Below are 18,203 nucleotides of genomic sequence, written 5' to 3' on the forward strand. Positions count from 1 at the left end.
CTCCAATATGTGTTGACTTTGTAGGACACATGCCTTGACTTACAAGGCAAGTTTTTCTACGTGTGGGCCACATAATTAGCTTAATCTTCAAGCTAACAACATGTGTGGCACATGGCCAACTTGTTGACCACGTTTCTAATCCAAAAAGTCAATTAAAGACACCTATGAAGTCAAAGTAGTATCTATAAAGCTTCTAAGAAGCTTCCATATTAAATACTATAGAATTAACTTACTTTTACCTACTTTTACTTACTTCTACCTATTTGTATATATAATTACTAGCTTATATGATTATGTCCGTGACAGAGTGAAGCCTTCTTCACTCTTGTCAACGCCTTTCTAGTCTTGGTCTTGTTTCAAGACTTTTTAGTCTTCTTATTTTTGGCAATAGCCATTCTAGTTTATATTACATCACCTTTTGAGTGACTTTCTAGTTCTCTTCAGTGATAGAAGAGTGTATTGAGGATTCCCTTTCTTCGAGATTCATGTCCTTGACACCTTCAAATGATCTATTTGATCATACTCAAATTTATGGCACACATTTAGCACAACAAAAATCACCCAACTAAAAACTTTGACTTATAGATCATATATCAATCTTACAAAATTCTCTAAAGTAGAAATTCTTTATATTTTTCAAAATCCAAAGTCATCTAAAAACATTCCTAATTTTGCAAAGTCTATACATGTCATTACAAATTCAAATCACTCAAAATCAACACCCAAAGAACCTCATTCTAGTTTGCTCTCAAACCTCACCTTCCAATTTACCAAAGAACTCTAGAGTTATTGTAGTTATGCAGTTTTATGCCTTGGGATCAAATTTCAACCTTATTTTACAACCGGTTCTCTTGGGATATCAATTCTTGTATTCTTAAGATAATTTTTGCTATAAAATACTCTTAACTTGTTTCTTAAGATCTTATATTAGTTATTTTTTATTTTCTATTTTTTGCCTCATTTATGACCATATAAAGTAAATAAAAGCTCATTTTGCAAAGATGCAACATTTACACTTACTAGTTTTACTACCTCTTTGACTATGATCTACACTTCTAAAATAATTTGTTACAATATTGTCAATTAAACTCTTCTATAATATAATCATTTCTTTTTTCTAATAGGAGTATTACAACACAACAAGGTACTTGCAAATTTTATGCACAAAATCAACTTAGGTCTACAAAGTATGAACCATTTGGCAGATGGGTAACATACAAAGGAGATGCTGTTTGTGAACCGATTATGTGAAGGTATTACACAAAGCACGTTTAATGAAAGGAAGGATAAGGTTGTTTTATCTAAGTTGTTGGGGAGAATTTGGCAGGAGTACCACATCGGCTTTTGTACAATTCATGGCTACGTGGGTTAAGATTCATGTGTGTGTGTGGATATATCCGCGGCGTTAGTGCAAGTCAGCACAAACACACACACCTCCGGCGCTTCCTCCCTCGAGCACGGAGGTATCGCGGAGCCACAACTCTTTCCCCCTCTTTCCCTTTCCCTTCTTCCCCTGCTGCTGCCGCCCATCCAAGGCGGGGACGACGGCGGGCATTTATCCCCAGTATGTACGTAGGTGAGGGAGGGCAAGTGAGTGAGTGAGGGTCCGTAGATAGATAGATGATGGAGGGAACCATCTACGAGCACACACAGACACCGGGAGCAGCAGGTCTCGTGTGGTCCCCGGCAACGGACCCCACTTGTCCCTTTCTTCCCACTTTTCTCGTGTTTTACGCTTCTAAAGCTGCGCGATTCCCAGCCCGCGTCGCCCCGGCGCCTCAATTTTGCAACGAATTTGCGCCCTCGCACAACCCAAAAACGAATTTGCCCGTCGAAGCGCATGTGGGTCAATACATGTAAGGAGATTCGAGCACCTCCATTGCCTGGGCTGCAGGAATCAGTCGTGCTTCGCAAGGTGGAGAGGCTTCTTGCCCTCTGGGGCTTGGCGTGGTGAGGATTCTGAGGTGAGTCTTGGTGTGTTCTCGAAGAATTTGGCCCTCGATTTCGTTGCTGTCGTGAGAGTTTTTTTTTTTTTTTTTTTTTTTTTTTTTTCCCCCCTCTTCGTCGTTGTTTTTGTGGCGAGATTGTAATGGTGTGGGATTTGTGTGTTGTTAGTTCTAGTCGTGGTTTGGAGTTTAAGGATGTCGTGCTCAGGGTACGTTTTATGTGGAGTTGTCCCTCTTCTTGAGCTCCTCTTTCTTATTCCTAGCGATTATTAATGGGATTTTTTATTATTAGTAATAATCGAGATTCTGTCGGCACGCAGATCTTTTCATTGTTGATTGTGATGGTACTTTTGCCAGTCTTGTCCGTGTGTCCTCGTCACTAAATCTCGACTGTGTGGAGACGTTGTTGAAAAAGATTCTCATGCAGATGTAAACTGTGCAGAATGGTTACGTGTCATGGATATTTTCGTTGATGAAGCCAAGGAAGTGTCTCATTGATGTGGTATGCTGTTCCTCTTTGATTAGTGTTTCGGAAAGGGGGTGTGAGATTCCCGCGGTATTTTTCGGGAAAGGGGTATCGACTTTCATCGTTGTTGTCTAATGTCGCAGAAAATACATCTTAAAATTAAGTGAGTCGATTGTTATTTCAGAGGTACAAGTCATCTTTTCCTCTGCACCTCCCTCTTTTAATGTGTAGGCTCAGTTTTTATTTTGTATTATAAAATTTCTCATCAAGTCACACTCATGAGAATCGGGCCAGATTTTGGTCTCAGCTGTATTCTGTTGGTATTTTTAGATCATTTTACCACTGGAGCCTATATTTTAGAACAAGATTGTGGGCGTAAAAAAAGCGACAACTAAGCTATGGAGCAAGGAGGAATGGAGCATACAAGGAGGTCCAAAAGGCAGAGAGTAGCTGTGGACTATGCGCGTTTAGATACCTCTGGGTTTGCAGATTGCATACGTGTGCAGCACAAGAAGCTTGCTAGAGCTGTTGTGAAGTTCACAGGCCAGGCACAGGAGGAAGCCTTCGCAGTGTCTACCGTAGCAGCCAATGAGCTTGCATCTCATGTACACTTGACAGGATTTGCCAATCCTTGTGTTGTTCGTGCCGCTGACAATTCCCGGAGTGCACTTGGCATTAGGTTTGGCCTTTTTCTTCCTTTGCTGCATTATCATGATTCGAGGTTTCTGCTGAAATTACATCCAATGTCCCTTACTCTTCTTAGTCAATAATCTATTGATACTCATATCAACAACCAAGGTGCTCCTATACATCGTAGGCCTGGCAATGGTGGAATTCTTCAAGTCTGAGACAGTCACACTGGTTCATATTTTTAGATAAACTATTGATTGGTGGGTATTACCCTCTTCCAGCTTCTATTATACCGTACACTTTCACAATTATGCGGCTCTCGTCCCCTTATTCTCACTTTGTTCACATGGTTACGGTGTCAGGGTGCCTGAGGAAAAACTCACAGTGGATCGAGTTGCTGAACTTGTTGGACGCAACCGACAAGTGAATACTATCGATGTGTCAACACAGGTTGATACACTTTTCTGGATCCCTTCTTCTAGATTTATACAAATGATAGATTGTCTGTTTGATTATTTATTTATTTTTTTGCTATTGATGTGATTCAAAATTTTACATTAAGAGTGAAGAAGATTATGCGTAACATATTCTTTATATTCAACCACTGTTCTCATAGAAGCTACTTTAATACATGCAAGTGCTATAACCTGGCTTGGGGAAGTGTGGCAATGATCCTGAGCTGCAAACGATATAGTAGGAAAGCTTTGGTCTCAGCTCGTTTCTCTTGGAGCAACAGCCTGGGGTTTGAATTACTTTCTGTTCTTATCGCAGTCTGAAGGACCAGTTTATACAATGGACGAATTGGCGGCTTATTTTGCGTCCCCAAGCCCCAGAAAGCCTCTCCTAAATATAGTTTCTCTTGACCTGGCCAATACTTCACTTCATGACATGGTGATTCGATGAAACCCTAATCATCTGACGTTTGGCATTTTCTAAATTCTGGAGGTCATAAGATCTTCTTTCCTTTTCATGCTGTTTAGAGGGTAATCATTCCCTAACTGTACTTCTCTAGGCACAGCTTGTGACTTCAGGCGGCTAGCTTTATAAATTGCTGTTAGACTGTAAGGTTTAAGAATATGTTCTTTGGTGGTATTTTTTTGGAGGAATGTAACGAATTCCTTAATATCAGATTAATGAGTTGGAATTTGTCTGTTTATTATTGCCTGTACTCTAGATGGTTTACATCTTTTTCCTCCGATGAACAGGTCAGTGTGCCTTCCTTAGTCCAAGAGCTTGACCTCGTGAACAAGGCTTGGCCTCCTTCTCTGACTCCTACTCCAATGGTATCTTTCGTTACCAAAACTCTTCTTTATCTTCAAATAGAAATATTACATCACAGTAGAACTGCTTATTATCAAATTTGGCTTGGATCTCACGGGTGCCCTCTGAAAGCAGACAGTGAGATACAGGACGAGGAACTTCTGCTCCTGACATTTTAAATCTTCCTATCTTACATTGCTGTGTCGTAAGCCCCTAATCCTAGAGATGATAGAAAAATTTGGAGCATCAAGAACATCATGTAGGCGTAGTTATACTGCATACTGCATGTTCGGTATCGTGATTTGTAGTGAGTATGTTGTTTATGGGTTCGTCGTGCAGGTACAGTTGTATGCGTTGCTGAGCGTCGCGGGTTGCTTTATGGATTTCCATATTGACTTTGGAGGCTCTTCAGTTTGGTATCACATTCTGAGGTTTGTCGCCTTTTCTCTCATCTTTCGGTTAGAGCGACCAGTTGGCAGCCACTAATCCTGGTCCTTTGTGTTTTATTTCAATGCTTTAATGTGGTATCCGTTTCCGATGCCCTTCGCTTGTTGTTCTTGTATGTTTGTTCTATGTAATAACTCACGTACTGAGCGATATCATGGTCTGATTGAAATGTGCCAGCGGAAGTAAGGTGTTCCTGTTGGTTCCTCCAACTAAAGCTAATTTGATGGCATTTGAAGAGTGGTCATCTTCCGACAAGCAGGCAAGCACATTTTTTTGGTTCTTCGTTACCAGATTTTTTTAGGGCATTTGAAAGCGTCTTGAATTTTGAGCTTGGTTATCTCTTAGATCATTTCCCACCGAAACATCAAAGCAGAAACTGTTGACTGGCCTTCACAGTCATTTCCTTGAACCCTCAAAACAGCGCCAATGCCATGGAATGCTTTATTTATTTATTTATTTATTTATTTATATCTTTTCTCCCGCAATCCGTTGTTCAAATGTTGTGTTCTATCCTTCCGTTGAGATTGCTCTTATCTAGAATTTCCATGGTTTGTGGCTGAACTAAATTTAAAATAACAATGCAGGTCAGCGTTTTCTTTGCAGACAGAGTAACAGGATGTCAAAAGTTGGAACTGAGTGCTGGAGACACCCTTATGCTGTAAGATAACCTATTATCAGTGTTGTATTAGGACCTAATCAGTAGCTCTAATACTTGTCATAATTTGTTGTTGTAGTAATATGTTTATCCAGCGATCTTGTACGGACAAATGTAAGTCATACTACCATGTTTTCCACTGAGGATCTAACTCATTAAGGTGCCGCTCATATCATCAATCGAGAATGATGATGGCTTGTTGCATTTCTGCGAAAACAAAACGAACCTTTTTCTTACTTGACTTCGGTATGTGTCTGCATCTGTTCAGACCTGGCGGATGGCCTCATTGTGTGGTGACCCCGGAAGACTCCTTGGTGTTGGGCGGCAACTTCCTGACTGGCTATAACCTATCACTGCAGCTCGACATATATCCACCTTGAATAAATGCACAAGTCTAGTTTCTTGCATTTGACTTGAATTTGAGAAGTATCAATATTACTGGACTCCAGCTTTTTTATGAAGGCTCACAAGTAACTGGATCACGTTAGGAAGAGTAGGATTTCTCTTGAGTGATACTAAGAGGAAAGCATAGTTGATTAATATGTGTCGTCGCAGCATCAGATTATGAAATCATCTCTAATATGTGGTTTTGTGCTTGCTATACTGCATATGTGGTTATTGAAGTTTCAAAATCTAGATCTTTGGTTCCCCTTAACTATGTAATTGGATCACATGGCATATGGAGGAGAGATTGAAAGTTCGCTCCAAATTCCGGTTCCCTCTATACAAGCAGCTGATGTGGTGCGCAAAGAAACTTGTTCCCTTGCTTAGAGTAGGAAATTTTCAGCTTTCCCATGGTCTAAGCGAATGCAAAGAACAGTGTGCTAAAAGGCAGCCTTACTTACTTTCATGGACTGCAGGACCATGTTACGCTAAACAAGAAGGCATGAGGGTTTGCAGGCACACAGCCGGTTTTTATCTAACTCAATTTCGACACAATGCGGACGTTACTGCGGACACGAACATCAATGAGGAGAAAACACTCTCTTCTCTGAGTAGATGGGAGAAGGAAGGTCTCGTCAGTCTTTGTTCGTGCCTTCAAGCTTGGCTGCGACAGGTCAGATATCGTCATTAAAACTGGGAAGTCATCGTAATGTTTGTGTTCATTTAAATGTCTTCAAGCAATTTCAATGTCGCTTAGAGGTAAATATTGCCTGGGCATTTCTAATACTCACGCATGTGATATATGAGTCTTATTTCTAGAATAAAATATCGTCTTAGGAATTAGCGTAGCATTAGTGTCAGCAAAAGTATCAAATTACCTGAGGGACAGGCGGCACTGTTTGTGCAGTTGAAGGACGGAAGCGACTTACCCAGTACTCCCGAGAACCCTGCGAACCTAGTGAAAGAATTGGAGGATTGTCTGAAGGTAAACAGTCTTTCAACACATGATATACTCGATTGCTTGGCAACACTTGGGTCTTCTCTAGCTCCATAGCTTTAAGATTTATGGAGGTTTTATGAGGTTATCAAAGTTTCTACAAAGGAACCGTAAGATAGATACTTTTATTTTAAGTATCATAATACTTCCTTGGCCACATTGTGGCGATCTGGTTACAGAATTCCTTTAACATGTAGGTTGAATGCTGGGGCTGACGAATGCTAAATTTCTGACTTCTTTATTCAGAAGGAGGGATTCTCTGGTCCACCTGTTGATTCTAGAACAGCCCCAAAATTCCGTCTCATGGTACGAATCTCATCTATCATATCTTCATTATGTATTAACTTAAAAATTTGAAGAAATTTGGATAAATTGTGGATGGTTGGTTGAATCATCGCTTTTGCTACATGGAATTTGAGGTCAATATTTCGAGAATAGATTTTTGGGTTTCTTGGAACACGTATTTCTAGGCACTCAAGTGGATTCAACTTGAAATTGTTTCAATGTAGTCAATTACCCAAATGCTGCCGGATTTTCTATTTGCTGATTGGTTGTCCACCCGAGTGGTGATTTCAACGAACTCTTTTGTGGCTCGGAATTCCTAGTTTAATAACTTAACAGTTTTGATGTTTGCTTCACAGTTGCGACCACTGTCAGCTGAAAAGCCTGTCTCACAGTGGCCAACCTTGGCAGAGGTACCACACCCATTTCAAGCCCCCACATTTTCACATGATGTTTTGAAAATTACAGCTTCTGATTGCATGTAGGTATAAATGTTGATTTGCTTTAGTCACGCGCAGGATGAGGATTCGGAGGAAGAGAAATCCCCAGAGGACAAGGACGATGGTGAGTTTGACCCGTCTGAGGATGTGCTAGCAGAGGATGATGACATGGACTTCCAAATAGAAGAGATAAAATCTCCTTGGTCGAAACGACAGCGAACACCGGCTGCAAAGAAACCGGTAAAGAGGCTTGTCCCTGCGGATAATTCTATTTCCGGTAAAGAGGCTTGTCCCTTACCTCCTGACCTCCCATCACTTAGTTGAGCTGACATTTTAATTTTTTTCGTGTAGGAGAAAAAGCCAATTGTAATGTCTCTTGCAAAGCCTGCTGTTATCTCAGCTGCCTCACCTCGTGCACACGTAACAAGCAAAAAGAATACCAAGTCCAACAGTTCAGTGAGAGCCAGGCTGTTGAAGAAGTGTGGGTTGGACCCTCGAATACCCCTCCCAACTCCAAAAGTCAGGCCCAAGGAAGACCGTTGAATGCCTTGCAGACGCAAAACCAGGTAATGAGCGTTGATTAATGATTTTTTCATTTTTTTCGCCCCGGAGAATGTTTGAGCAAAGCGCGTTCTTTCTTGCTGTGAATTAGAAGTCAAGTACAAAACGTGGTTTTACAAGTGACCGCAAGAAATTTCCCAAGAATCCGATTTGACATCCCTTGAGGCGATGGAGCAAACGTTGGTGAACTGTTACAGAAAACTAGTTTACAGTAGCGCTGAGCCAACTCATGTACAAATGAATGTTACACTGCCGCACTGAAGCCAACATTCAGATGAAGCTGCTGAGGTTCTAGGCTCCTGGCCTAAGCACTTCTACGCATGTACCCAGCTACACACTAGCCTTTGAGTATAGGTCTGTTGCTGATTAGAAGTATCAAGTGTGAGCACTAGCAATAGTTCATATGTTAGTCGTTGGAGTTTCCAATTGAGTTCGAAGGTGGTGCGGGAGTTGCTATCGGCCAAAGTCTCCGTGGACTGTGATGTCTTTCTACTCTTCAATGTAATTAGTGTGGAAATCCCCTCTTGTGCCTCTCCCTTCTGCTTCCAATCGTGATTGCAGTTCACAGTAAGAAAGTTCTGTATTCATTTTAATCCATTTTACAGTTTGTGTACTCAAAGTTGCGAACTCTCAACATGACTACCGTTGCTTCCTCGGAACACTTGATCTCCGTTACTTGGAAAAGTCTCCAGGTCTGGTCCTCTGGGAAGAACTGATTGATAATGTCAGCAGGTGAATTCTATCCCTTTCCACGCATGGTGACGATGATCATTTTCGTAATCTTAATTTCGTAAGTTCAGATTATTGTCGCTATCAGCAGTTTGTCAATAAATGCCGCAATTTCAATCCCGAACATTGTTACATACATAAGGAAGGTAATAGTCGAGCTGCCACGAATAGAACTGCCCACTGTAGACGGTGGTGACAACGCCGTCGGTGTGCCCCCGTTATGTGTAGCGTAGTGACCTACGCTCGAATGTGTGATTGCTACTAAGCACACTATTGGGTTGCCCATTCCGCAATTTGTGCACTACTATTCTCTGCTGATGAATTCAACTGTGTACAATTTCCTTCGAACTTTGAGACGCTTTGACACCACTGGTGTTACGATTCTCGTTTCTTTGCTTCTTCGGAGATTTCTGTAAATGAGGAGCTCGTATTTGTTACGTAGCAAGTGCTGGGTTCACGATTCTCAATTGGTTACTGGGGATTAGAATTTCTTGCTGTTAAATTTCTGTGCCTCCTACGACGTCGCTCTTAGAATTTTGACTTGGTGCTTTGGTAGAATTATCCTCTTGTGAGGAGTTGTATCCTAGAACATTACTCATTCCTTATTCCTTTGTCGGAACGATTTAGGTTTTACCCAAGTTACGGTGTCGGCTTCAATGGAATATCTGAGTTTCGATTATGACCTTGTCATCATTCAATGAGCGATTGGACCCCTTGAATGACTGTACCAGAACGAACAACTTAAAGCTGCTGTTGAGTCCCCGGATCAACTCCTTTTGACGTTATCACAAGACCTTGTCTAGGGTTTCCTCCAAGATACGTTGCTCGAGGAGCTTGCAACATGCCGAAGATGCTCTTTATCCGAATTCGATGCGCTCCTGTACTTACCCCACATCCAAGTATTTCTCGTATTACGCATCTGGCTGAGCGCTTCTTCTTGGCGCTTGATAGGTTGCGTTAACATGGGAGTGTAGAATTCGTTGGCATCAATCAATGCGATTGGCCATCTTCTGAAGAGAAGTGGAAAAAGCAAGAGGTCCTTTCTACAGGCTTTTGGAACTTCTCGTTTCATTTTACGCAGCTGGCTTATCTTTTACGTTGCCAAGGAGTCTCATAGTGTATTCGTCTCGGATGTTCGGATATTCACCTTTGGCGGACAAGTTGTTTAGGAGTGCTCGTTGTCCTCCGTTGATAGCGTGGTGATTTGTTCTACTATCTGTCCGGAGCTTCGTGGGTTTTAGGTTTTTACGGCGGACATGGCGTATAGCTCCTTTCAGCCTTCATTCTCTTTCCTGGTAGCTTGAGCCGTTCTTCGTCTCGTGCATTTTCGTTTGGATAGATTTGTTCATAGTACGCTCACAGATTACAAACTAGGTTCAGAAGATTGTATGCATTGTGAATAGTCTCACCGGAAATAATCCACTACGTAGTGCTTGACGACACGACTTTTTCTGAATTAGCGTAGGTACGTTTCGTTCACCTGGACGAGTTGATGCGATGGTCTGAAGGGGAGCAGCATTTACCAGACAGCTATGAAGTTAGGGTGGCCTGTGTTGCTGGTCTTTGTGGCGTCAGTGTGGAAGAAATTGCAGGTGTGGATTCGCACGTGCGTCGCCATCGCTGGCGTCATTGCAGACGCCCTTCACGAAGCAGAAATTGGCACACTACATGTAGGGTGACATCTTCTCTTTGGTAAGAGGCCATCCCTAAACGCTTTGACCTCCGAATCTGCCACACACTAAATCATTAGCCTTTGAATACATCAGTGCAGATGGAATTTTTTTTCATATTTGTGTTTACAGGCAATTTATGAAGCCCTAATCACTGGTCAATAGTGTACTAGACAGGTTGCCGGTGATTGTTCGACGTTTTCTGACTTGGAGCTTGGTTCTGATGAAGATATAAAAAACTTGCAATCAAGAGATCGTCAAAGATTCGTTGAGTAATAGTCGTGTAGGTAGACGATCTTTCTTGCTAGATACCCTTTCCACTTGGACTGGTGGAGAAATTAGGGTTGTCTGTCCAGCGGATCAGGATCTGTAAATTGTGAAGGAAACGCTCATCGTGAGGGAGCTCGTGAGTTTGGGCACGCACACATCGATGGATGGCACTCAAAAGGAGAGCGAAGCGGTCACCGGCACCTACGATGCGATTGTCATTGGTGCTGGAATAATAGGCAGCTCCACGGCTTACCAATTAGCTAAACGGGGGAAGTCTGTTCTCCTACTCGAGCAGTTTGATTTTCTTCATCATATAGGGTCTTCACATGGAGAGTCTCGAACGATCCGGGTAACATATCCAGAACTTTATTACACTAAAATGATGAAGGAAGCGTACCAACTGTGGGAAGAAGCTGAGACTGAAGCTGGATACATGGTATACCATCAAACTGGGCAACTTGACTTTGGTCCGCAATCCAGCACTAGCTTGCACTCGGTAGTTTCTAATCTGGTAGAGGAGAATATCGAACACGAAGTACTCACCCACGAAGAATGTAAAGCCCGGTTTCCAATCTTGAAATTGCCTGAAGACTCACTCATAGTGTACACAAAACAGGGAGGAATCATCCGGGCATCTAAGGCTGTAGCTATGTTTCAAGCACTTGCGCTTCGACATGGCGCAACACTTCGAGACAGAGCCAAGCTTGTGCAAGTATCTACGAGTTTATCTTCCTCAGATGGTTCATTCGAATATGTTGTTGAAACCAGCCGGGGCACTGCTTTCGGAAGGACTTGCGTATTAGCAGCTGGCGCTTGGACTCCTCAGATTGTGAGAGAATTGTCAGGTTTAGAGCTCCCCATTGAGCCGTTGCACACATCAATCGCGTACTGGGAAGTAGTAGACTCCGATCCAGATGTTTTATCTGCAGCCAAGGGCTTCCCAGTCTTTGCAGACTACGGTCTGCCATACATTTACGGTACACCCTCAATTGAGTACCCTGGTCAAATCAAAGTTTCTGTACATAGTGGGACTCCTTGCGACCCCAACAAGCGTGTTGTCGCGCCGGATATGCATCTTCTGCGGAAGGAAGTAAGCCCATGGCTTGTGAGTCGGTTTGCAGGAACTGTGCAATCTGAATCTCCGATTACAGCACTAGGGTGTATGTACTCCATGACTCCAGACGAGGATTTCATTCTAGACTTCCTTCCTTTGAAACCGAACGCCATGTGCAGCACAAATGGGTCAATCCTAGTGGCAGCAGGATTTTCAGGACACGGATTTAAGATGGGTCCGTTGATTGGACGCATTATGGCGGACCTCGCCCTCAATGGAACTGCTTCAAATGTGCCACTGGAAATTTTTTCCATCAGGCGTTTCGAGAACACTTTGGGTAACCAGAAGGAGGAGTCACAGGTGAAGCCAGTGGTGCACTCCCCGCATTTATAGAATTAAATTCGTATTAGTTGTAAATGGTCTGATCTACGATGCTATATTCAAACCTTGTAGTGTGGCAGGCTTGCGCGTTGTATCAAGATTAGTATATAGGTCCTATACAGAAAAGGTTCGCATACTAATGGCAGATACCTTTCGGGCTTCTAGTTAAGCAAATAGCGTTTAGGTGATATGAATCAGCTGTACGATGTTTGCAAGAAGTAAATCACATCTGTTTTTGTTCATTCACCACTTATTTTACTGCGCTGCATCTAGTTCTTATGTTCGAACTTTGCTTTGAGGAACACATTTACGTGGATTGTTTCAAGTCATGTGAATTTGGTTCGTGTTGTTTCTAAAATGTGTAGTGGAGTTCATCAATCTGAATGCAGATGTTTCTTGTCTCCATATTTTGCCCTCATGTGAGATTTCTGTAAGCTCAAATATAAATTTTGTGATGGAGCTTCTGGATTTCGGGGCATGAATATGGAGTCGCTCCTCATCCTACCTCACTTAATGGCAATTAGACAAGGAGATCTCTTCTGTGGCTTCCCTCCTCTCACTGAAAATATAGAATAATTGAGCTGAAAGCAGAACCTTAATCTTGTACTAGATCGTTTTCAAGAGCTCGCACGCAACTTCAGGTAAAGTCGGAAAGAGGGTGTAATCGAAATTAGCGAAACCATGTGGAGGAACGGATGGAATGTGAAGGACAAGTGTACAAAGACGCTCTGATCAATTGAGGTGGAAAAAAGGAAAACAGCCAAAATTAATACCGTTCTTAAGATATACAAAACAAGTCTCTCCTCCGTAAACTCCTCCTAAATAACTAAATATAAGACCTATAATACTTGGAAGTGGAAGGCGAAACATTGTGAAGGAGCTGCGTGATGAGAACCACGACGAGGCCCACAATCATGAAGACAACCATTGCGTCAAAAAACAAGCGCGCGATAAAGTAAACGACGCAAAGGGCGATAAGGGATTGGAAAAAGTTCTCCCCGTCAACGCCATCGCTGTATGGTCTGTACACTACTTCATTGTAGGTACTCTCTGGAGGCGAATAGGCCCAGTAGTGTTCCTCCACTCTCCTATCCATGAAACCTGTTAGTTAATTCGAAACGCCTTCAATGTCTTCTCTCTTTTTCGGATCTTCAAGAATTCGAACTTCTGCTCAAACCTGGGTTATCTTAAGAAAAAGAACCGATCAGGGTACAGCTAATCCAAAGTCCTGAGTAATCCTTCACTCCAATGAGTCACTCTTAGAAAGATTTCAGCACAAGTCCAAACGACGTAGCTTAATTGTAATCGAGCTCAAAATGGACGCCAACAACCCCGAACCGACCTGTCTTTCAATCTCCCAAGCTTCCTTGCCTCAGTGTAGTAGAAAACGCCACAGGTTCCAGTGTAATTAAGTGCAACCCCCCTCCCAATAAAATGCAGCACCTCAACTGCAAACCATACCGACAGCGTCGAGAAATGCTCCAGCTATCAGGCGAAGACCCAATGTGAAATCAAGACACTCACAAGCTTTTCAGAAACTCAACCAAATCGTCAACCTAGCTTCAGCAAACCAGCCACACCTTCATTTACGAACCCACTCTCAAGAACCAGACACAGAAAAAAAACACTTGCAGCAAGCTACACTTCACACACCAACTACGAACCGGAAAACCGAAACTCGATCGCAGAAAGGTTTGTTCAACCAGCTGATAAAACTGCACAACAACAACAACAACAACAAGGAAAAAAACCACCAGCAAGGTGTCCCGCATGGAAAATTGGCCCAAGAGGACGGACCGGTAGATGATGGCCACGACCGAACCACGCCCGCCAGACGAATGACTCCCCCGAAACCCCGTGTCCGCGGCTGCGAACCAAACAACGTGGTGGTGGTCCCCGCGAGCGCCTTCTTCACCTCCAATTTAGAATTGGGTCTCTCTCTCGCCTCCATTGTTCGCTGGCAATTGAGCTCCATCGCGCACTCCGATTCCTGCAACAACAGCACACACATCCATCGACACTACGAATCCTTCCAAGTGTGATGAAGCTTCGTGAAGCTGTCTGTCTGTGTATGTGTGTGCATACGTGGAGCTGCGTGGCCAACGTGGCCCACGGGGTAGGGCGTAGGTGTCAGGAAGCGGTGACTGAGGGTCCACGATGTCGGCTGACGTGGAGTGTTGACCAAGAATAGAAGGACCACGACGCGGCTCTCGTGCCCTAGATTGATGGTCTAGAAGCTTCTGGTTGCTTTGGAGGCGCCACGGGAATAAGGCCTTTGGTGAGGTGGCTTGCCACCTATGCAGGGAAAGTTGCCTTCCTCATGGTTGCTACTTGGCTGCAGGACCATCATGACTGCTTACATGGCATTTTTGTGGCTGTTACGCATGTGGGTCTAATTACTGCTATTTTATTTATTTATTTATTTCTTCATTTTTATAATTATTGCTTATAAAAATGAATAAATAAATAAATAAATAAATAAGATTATAACAACATAATTATTTAGTCTATTCTAATGTTTTTTTTTTTTTGAAGAAGTTAGACTTCAACAAAATAAAATAGAAAATTAGATTTTGTAATAAAATAGAAAATTAGATTTTGTAATAAAATAGAAAATTAGATGTTGTAGATGAATCATGCTACCATAATGTTCTATGTTACTAATATATTTTTTGAAGTGCCTTCTTTTGTTAAATTTTTTATGTGATTTGTTAAAAATAATTATATATATATATATATATATATATATATTAAATATACAAAGATGTAATATCTAATTCATACATCAATTCAACATACCATTATTTAATATTCTACAAGACTTCAAAAGTGAATGCCATTGGTTAATTTATATTAAATTAGACATAAGATATAAAAGATCCAATTTGTAATTAATTCATTCCATTAGATAACCATACTTCACAATATTACTACTCAACTATTTACCAACCACAATGATTCTATAACTTCTTTAGTTATCACATTTAACTTAATCATAACATCTTATTTAGTAATACTTATCATATAATTTGTTTGATTCAATCTACTACCTTTATTCTTTAAGTTGTTTAATCATAATTTTTTTCTTACATTATAAATAATTTTTGATATTTTAAGATTTCTATGTAAGAAAATAAATAAATAAATAAGAAAAAGTGGTGATTTATATCTCCTTATTTGTTCTATTTTATTCCATATATATATATATATATATATATTAATAAATATTTATAGATGTATAAAGATCTCTAAAAGTTAATAAGAGATAATTTATAAAAGATTGTATATATCTTATTAGCCAATTGCTGTTGGTCTAATTAATCCAAGTTGTTAGAAGAAGTTTTAAGAATTCATAGCTTTAGTTAGGTTGAGGGTACAAGAACATTCCAACTTGCTACAAGCACATTTAATATTGCTATGTATATATCTAAAACATATAGAGGATTGTGATTGGTAGGATGTTATAATGTGGACCTTGCTACTTAACACACGTGCAAGGTGAAGGGAGTAGCAACCTCCCTCTGGTGGTCTTGCTGACTAATTAGCAAAGAAGGTGACAGGGTAGCATTCCTTGTGGGGACATAATTGAGTTTATTAGGAAGATCTACTTGCATAGCCACAGCATAATGGAAGTGATTACCATTATAAGTTATTCTTCCTCATTAGATTCTAGCCATTAACTTACTTTATAAGTATAAGAAAACTCTAAAAGATGGTAGCTAAGTGAGCATTCGTACCACCAATTATGTAGAACTGCTCATTTTTCCACCATTTCTCCAATGTGATGCCAAACCACTTGACCTCAAGAAAAGCAAGCATACACAAGATGATGGTGATGGTGAGGAGGTAGACAAGGAAGGTGATGTTGAGTTGGTACAATAAACTAGCCAAAGAAGAAGAAATTGGTGGAAAAGAAATAATAACATAGGAAGAAGATTGATGTAAAGGAGTAGATGCCAACATTCAAATATACATTGCAATAGTTTCAATCATGGGCTTTTAAAAAGGGCATTGTTGTAGAAGAAAAAAATTTCAACCAATCTTATTATCTATCATAGTACCTATGAGATTTATGATGGAATGAGTTATGGCATAGAAAATGATGATTTTTTGATATCATATAGATGGTTCTACTTCCATCATTCATAAGAAGCCATTCATCTAGCTATTGAACTGAATGTTGTTGAAGTAGAGAGAATTTGCCTTAAGAAAGTGTTGGGCTTCTAACTGTCACTAATTACTCAACAAGCTTTAAGATAAAAATAAACATCAAGTTTATATATAAAATTGTCCCTATAGGGGCAATTACATCAATACATAAGCCCTAAGTATCAAAGATCACCAAAACTATGATAAAAATATTTTAAAACCTTGTATATCCTTCAGGTGAATTTCTCCCAAACTCCAACAGCTCATATCTTATGATCGGACTATTCAAAAAAACCCAAATTTTACATGAAGTACTGATGTATTTTTAAAAACTATTACAACAAATTTCAACCACAAATTCATTATGGATCTTGAGATATTGTCAAAACCCTAACAATAGCTTCAAACCCTTGCTTACATACATATGTGTGAAAATTTCTTTATATTTCACAAAATAAGTATTCAAACATTATAAAAGTTTAATATATAGCTTCTTAACCTAATAACATAGAGTTCTAGAGATTTTGAGGGAAAAATTCACCCAGAAACTCAAGATATGGCTCCAACCATTACTATCAATAAAACAACTCACTTATTGCCTTTGAATTACATATGCTATCTTCAATGCTTTATAACTCCTTCATACAAACTCTAAATATAGATATTCTTTTGTAAGAGATGTAGATCTTGAAATCACCTTTGTGGCCGCATCTCTCGATTTCCAAAATCTACCATAAAACTCCTTGTATCCTCAAAATAGAAACAATATGTCTTAAAAAGACACCTTAACTTCAAACAACTAAAACTTCATCACCTTAACTCCAAATTTTCTAAAATTTGTGCACAAATTATAACCCAAACCCTAAATCTTACAATCCTTGCTTTTGATTCTTGAATTCTCCTTCTAAAGTCGCCAAAACCCTTATTATGGTCGTGGATAGCCTGCTGAATGCCTATTAGACATGGCCTTCGACCAATAGGAATGAAGATCTTTACCTTTTGCCTTCATCCATCCATACCTTGCTTTCATCCCTCCAAATAAGTTTTATAGAGGTTTGGACCTTCATCGTTGAACCCCAAATACTGTGTAATTTAATCACTATAATCAACATAAGTAGACTTCAAAATAAATTTTCTTACATCAACTCTCTCTAAATTAACCTACTAACCACTCTAAAGTACATCAACACTTATTAAGTGTACTTGTAACCTCAACCCTTTTGTTATTCTATACAAAAACATGTTTATGCTAAGATTGCAAGATTATACACTGTCTTTGTAATTTTTGAGATTTTTTATTTTATTTTAAACTGATCACTCAATTTATTTTTTATTTTTTATTTTTTCATGAACTGATTGTTTTTATAAAATAAAATCGTTCTATTTTTCATAATCATCAAAATACGATGTACCAAATAATTTATAAACATAATGTTCAACAGAGAAATACTACTTTTGGTAAAGAAATTAGAGGCCATTACTATAACATATTAGCACTATTCTTCTCTTTACTTCATTCCAGATAATTATTTTTAACTGCCATGACATTTGTGTGTTTCAGTAGAATAGGAACTAAGTGACATAATAGACCAACAATGATAATTACCTACAAATTTACTCAAATTAGCTCATGTAAATAAATCAAGTTAGAAATTGTAGCACATCAGTTGCAAATCTCTAAAACACTTAACAAAATTTACACAGATTACTTAATCATTTAATTTTTCTAAAAATTAACATAAAAAATTCTTTGTAAAAATACATACATATATATATATATATATAGAGAGAGAGAGAGAGAGAGAGATTATCCTTTAAATTTCTGAACAAATTGTTGAGTCTAGTCCTGGATTGGGTACAGTGGGAGTATCATGGGGATTGG

At 40.0% G+C, this 18,203-nt stretch overlaps 3 protein-coding genes across 11 annotated transcripts; 2 read left to right on the forward strand and 1 right to left on the reverse strand.

Moving 5' to 3' along the window:
* Positions 1 to 1,659: 1,659 nt before the first annotated feature.
* LOC112287109 (jmjC domain-containing histone demethylation protein 1) lies at positions 1,660 to 8,604 on the forward strand. Of its 8 annotated transcripts, none has more exons than XM_024529800.3 (18): positions 1,660 to 1,964; positions 2,389 to 2,448; positions 2,743 to 3,091; positions 3,405 to 3,492; positions 3,814 to 3,933; positions 4,248 to 4,325; positions 4,642 to 4,733; positions 4,927 to 5,008; positions 5,334 to 5,407; positions 5,673 to 5,771; positions 6,077 to 6,145; positions 6,305 to 6,461; positions 6,696 to 6,773; positions 7,032 to 7,091; positions 7,427 to 7,480; positions 7,586 to 7,747; positions 7,859 to 8,073; positions 8,160 to 8,604. In XM_024529800.3, the coding sequence occupies exons 3-17, from the start codon at positions 2,811 to 2,813 to the stop codon at positions 8,048 to 8,050; spliced, it is 1,686 nt and encodes a 561-aa protein (XP_024385568.1). In that variant the 5' UTR covers positions 1,660 to 1,964; positions 2,389 to 2,448; positions 2,743 to 2,810; the 3' UTR covers positions 8,051 to 8,073; positions 8,160 to 8,604. The 8 variants fall into 8 exon arrangements, with proteins under 8 accessions (XP_024385568.1, XP_024385569.1, XP_090109021.1 ...); XM_090252895.1 differs by lacking the exon at positions 2,389 to 2,448 and adding an exon at positions 2,472 to 2,598 and having other exon boundaries at positions 1,776 to 1,964; XM_024529802.3 differs by adding an exon at positions 2,556 to 2,598 and having other exon boundaries at positions 1,823 to 1,964; positions 7,859 to 8,604.
* Positions 8,605 to 8,683: 79 nt separating this feature from the next.
* Positions 8,684 to 12,414, forward strand: LOC112287110 (putative sarcosine oxidase). 2 transcript variants are annotated; one of them, XM_090252897.1, is made up of 3 exons: positions 8,684 to 8,800; positions 10,263 to 10,489; positions 10,633 to 12,414. In XM_090252897.1, exon 3 carries the CDS (start codon positions 10,898 to 10,900, stop codon positions 12,182 to 12,184), a length of 1,287 nt encoding a protein of 428 aa, XP_090109023.1. In that variant the 5' UTR covers positions 8,684 to 8,800; positions 10,263 to 10,489; positions 10,633 to 10,897; the 3' UTR covers positions 12,185 to 12,414. The 2 variants fall into 2 exon arrangements, with proteins under 2 accessions (XP_090109023.1, XP_024385575.1); XM_024529807.3 differs by lacking the exon at positions 8,684 to 8,800 and adding an exon at positions 9,958 to 10,092.
* Positions 12,415 to 12,908: 494 nt separating this feature from the next.
* LOC112287111 (uncharacterized) lies at positions 12,909 to 14,224 on the reverse strand. Its single transcript, XM_024529810.3, has 3 exons — positions 13,970 to 14,224; positions 13,515 to 13,620; positions 12,909 to 13,349 (listed from the first exon to the last, which is right to left on the reverse strand). Exons 1-3 carry the CDS (start codon positions 14,181 to 14,183, stop codon positions 13,277 to 13,279), a joined length of 393 nt encoding a protein of 130 aa, XP_024385578.1. The 5' UTR covers positions 14,184 to 14,224; the 3' UTR covers positions 12,909 to 13,276.
* Between the last annotated feature and the right edge of the window lie 3,979 nt (positions 14,225 to 18,203).

This window comes from Physcomitrium patens, chromosome 9 (assembly GCF_059467195.1).
Source record: "Physcomitrium patens ecotype Gransden chromosome 9, ASM5946719v1, whole genome shotgun sequence".
In the NCBI taxonomy this organism is placed as follows: domain Eukaryota; kingdom Viridiplantae; phylum Streptophyta; class Bryopsida; order Funariales; family Funariaceae; genus Physcomitrium; species Physcomitrium patens.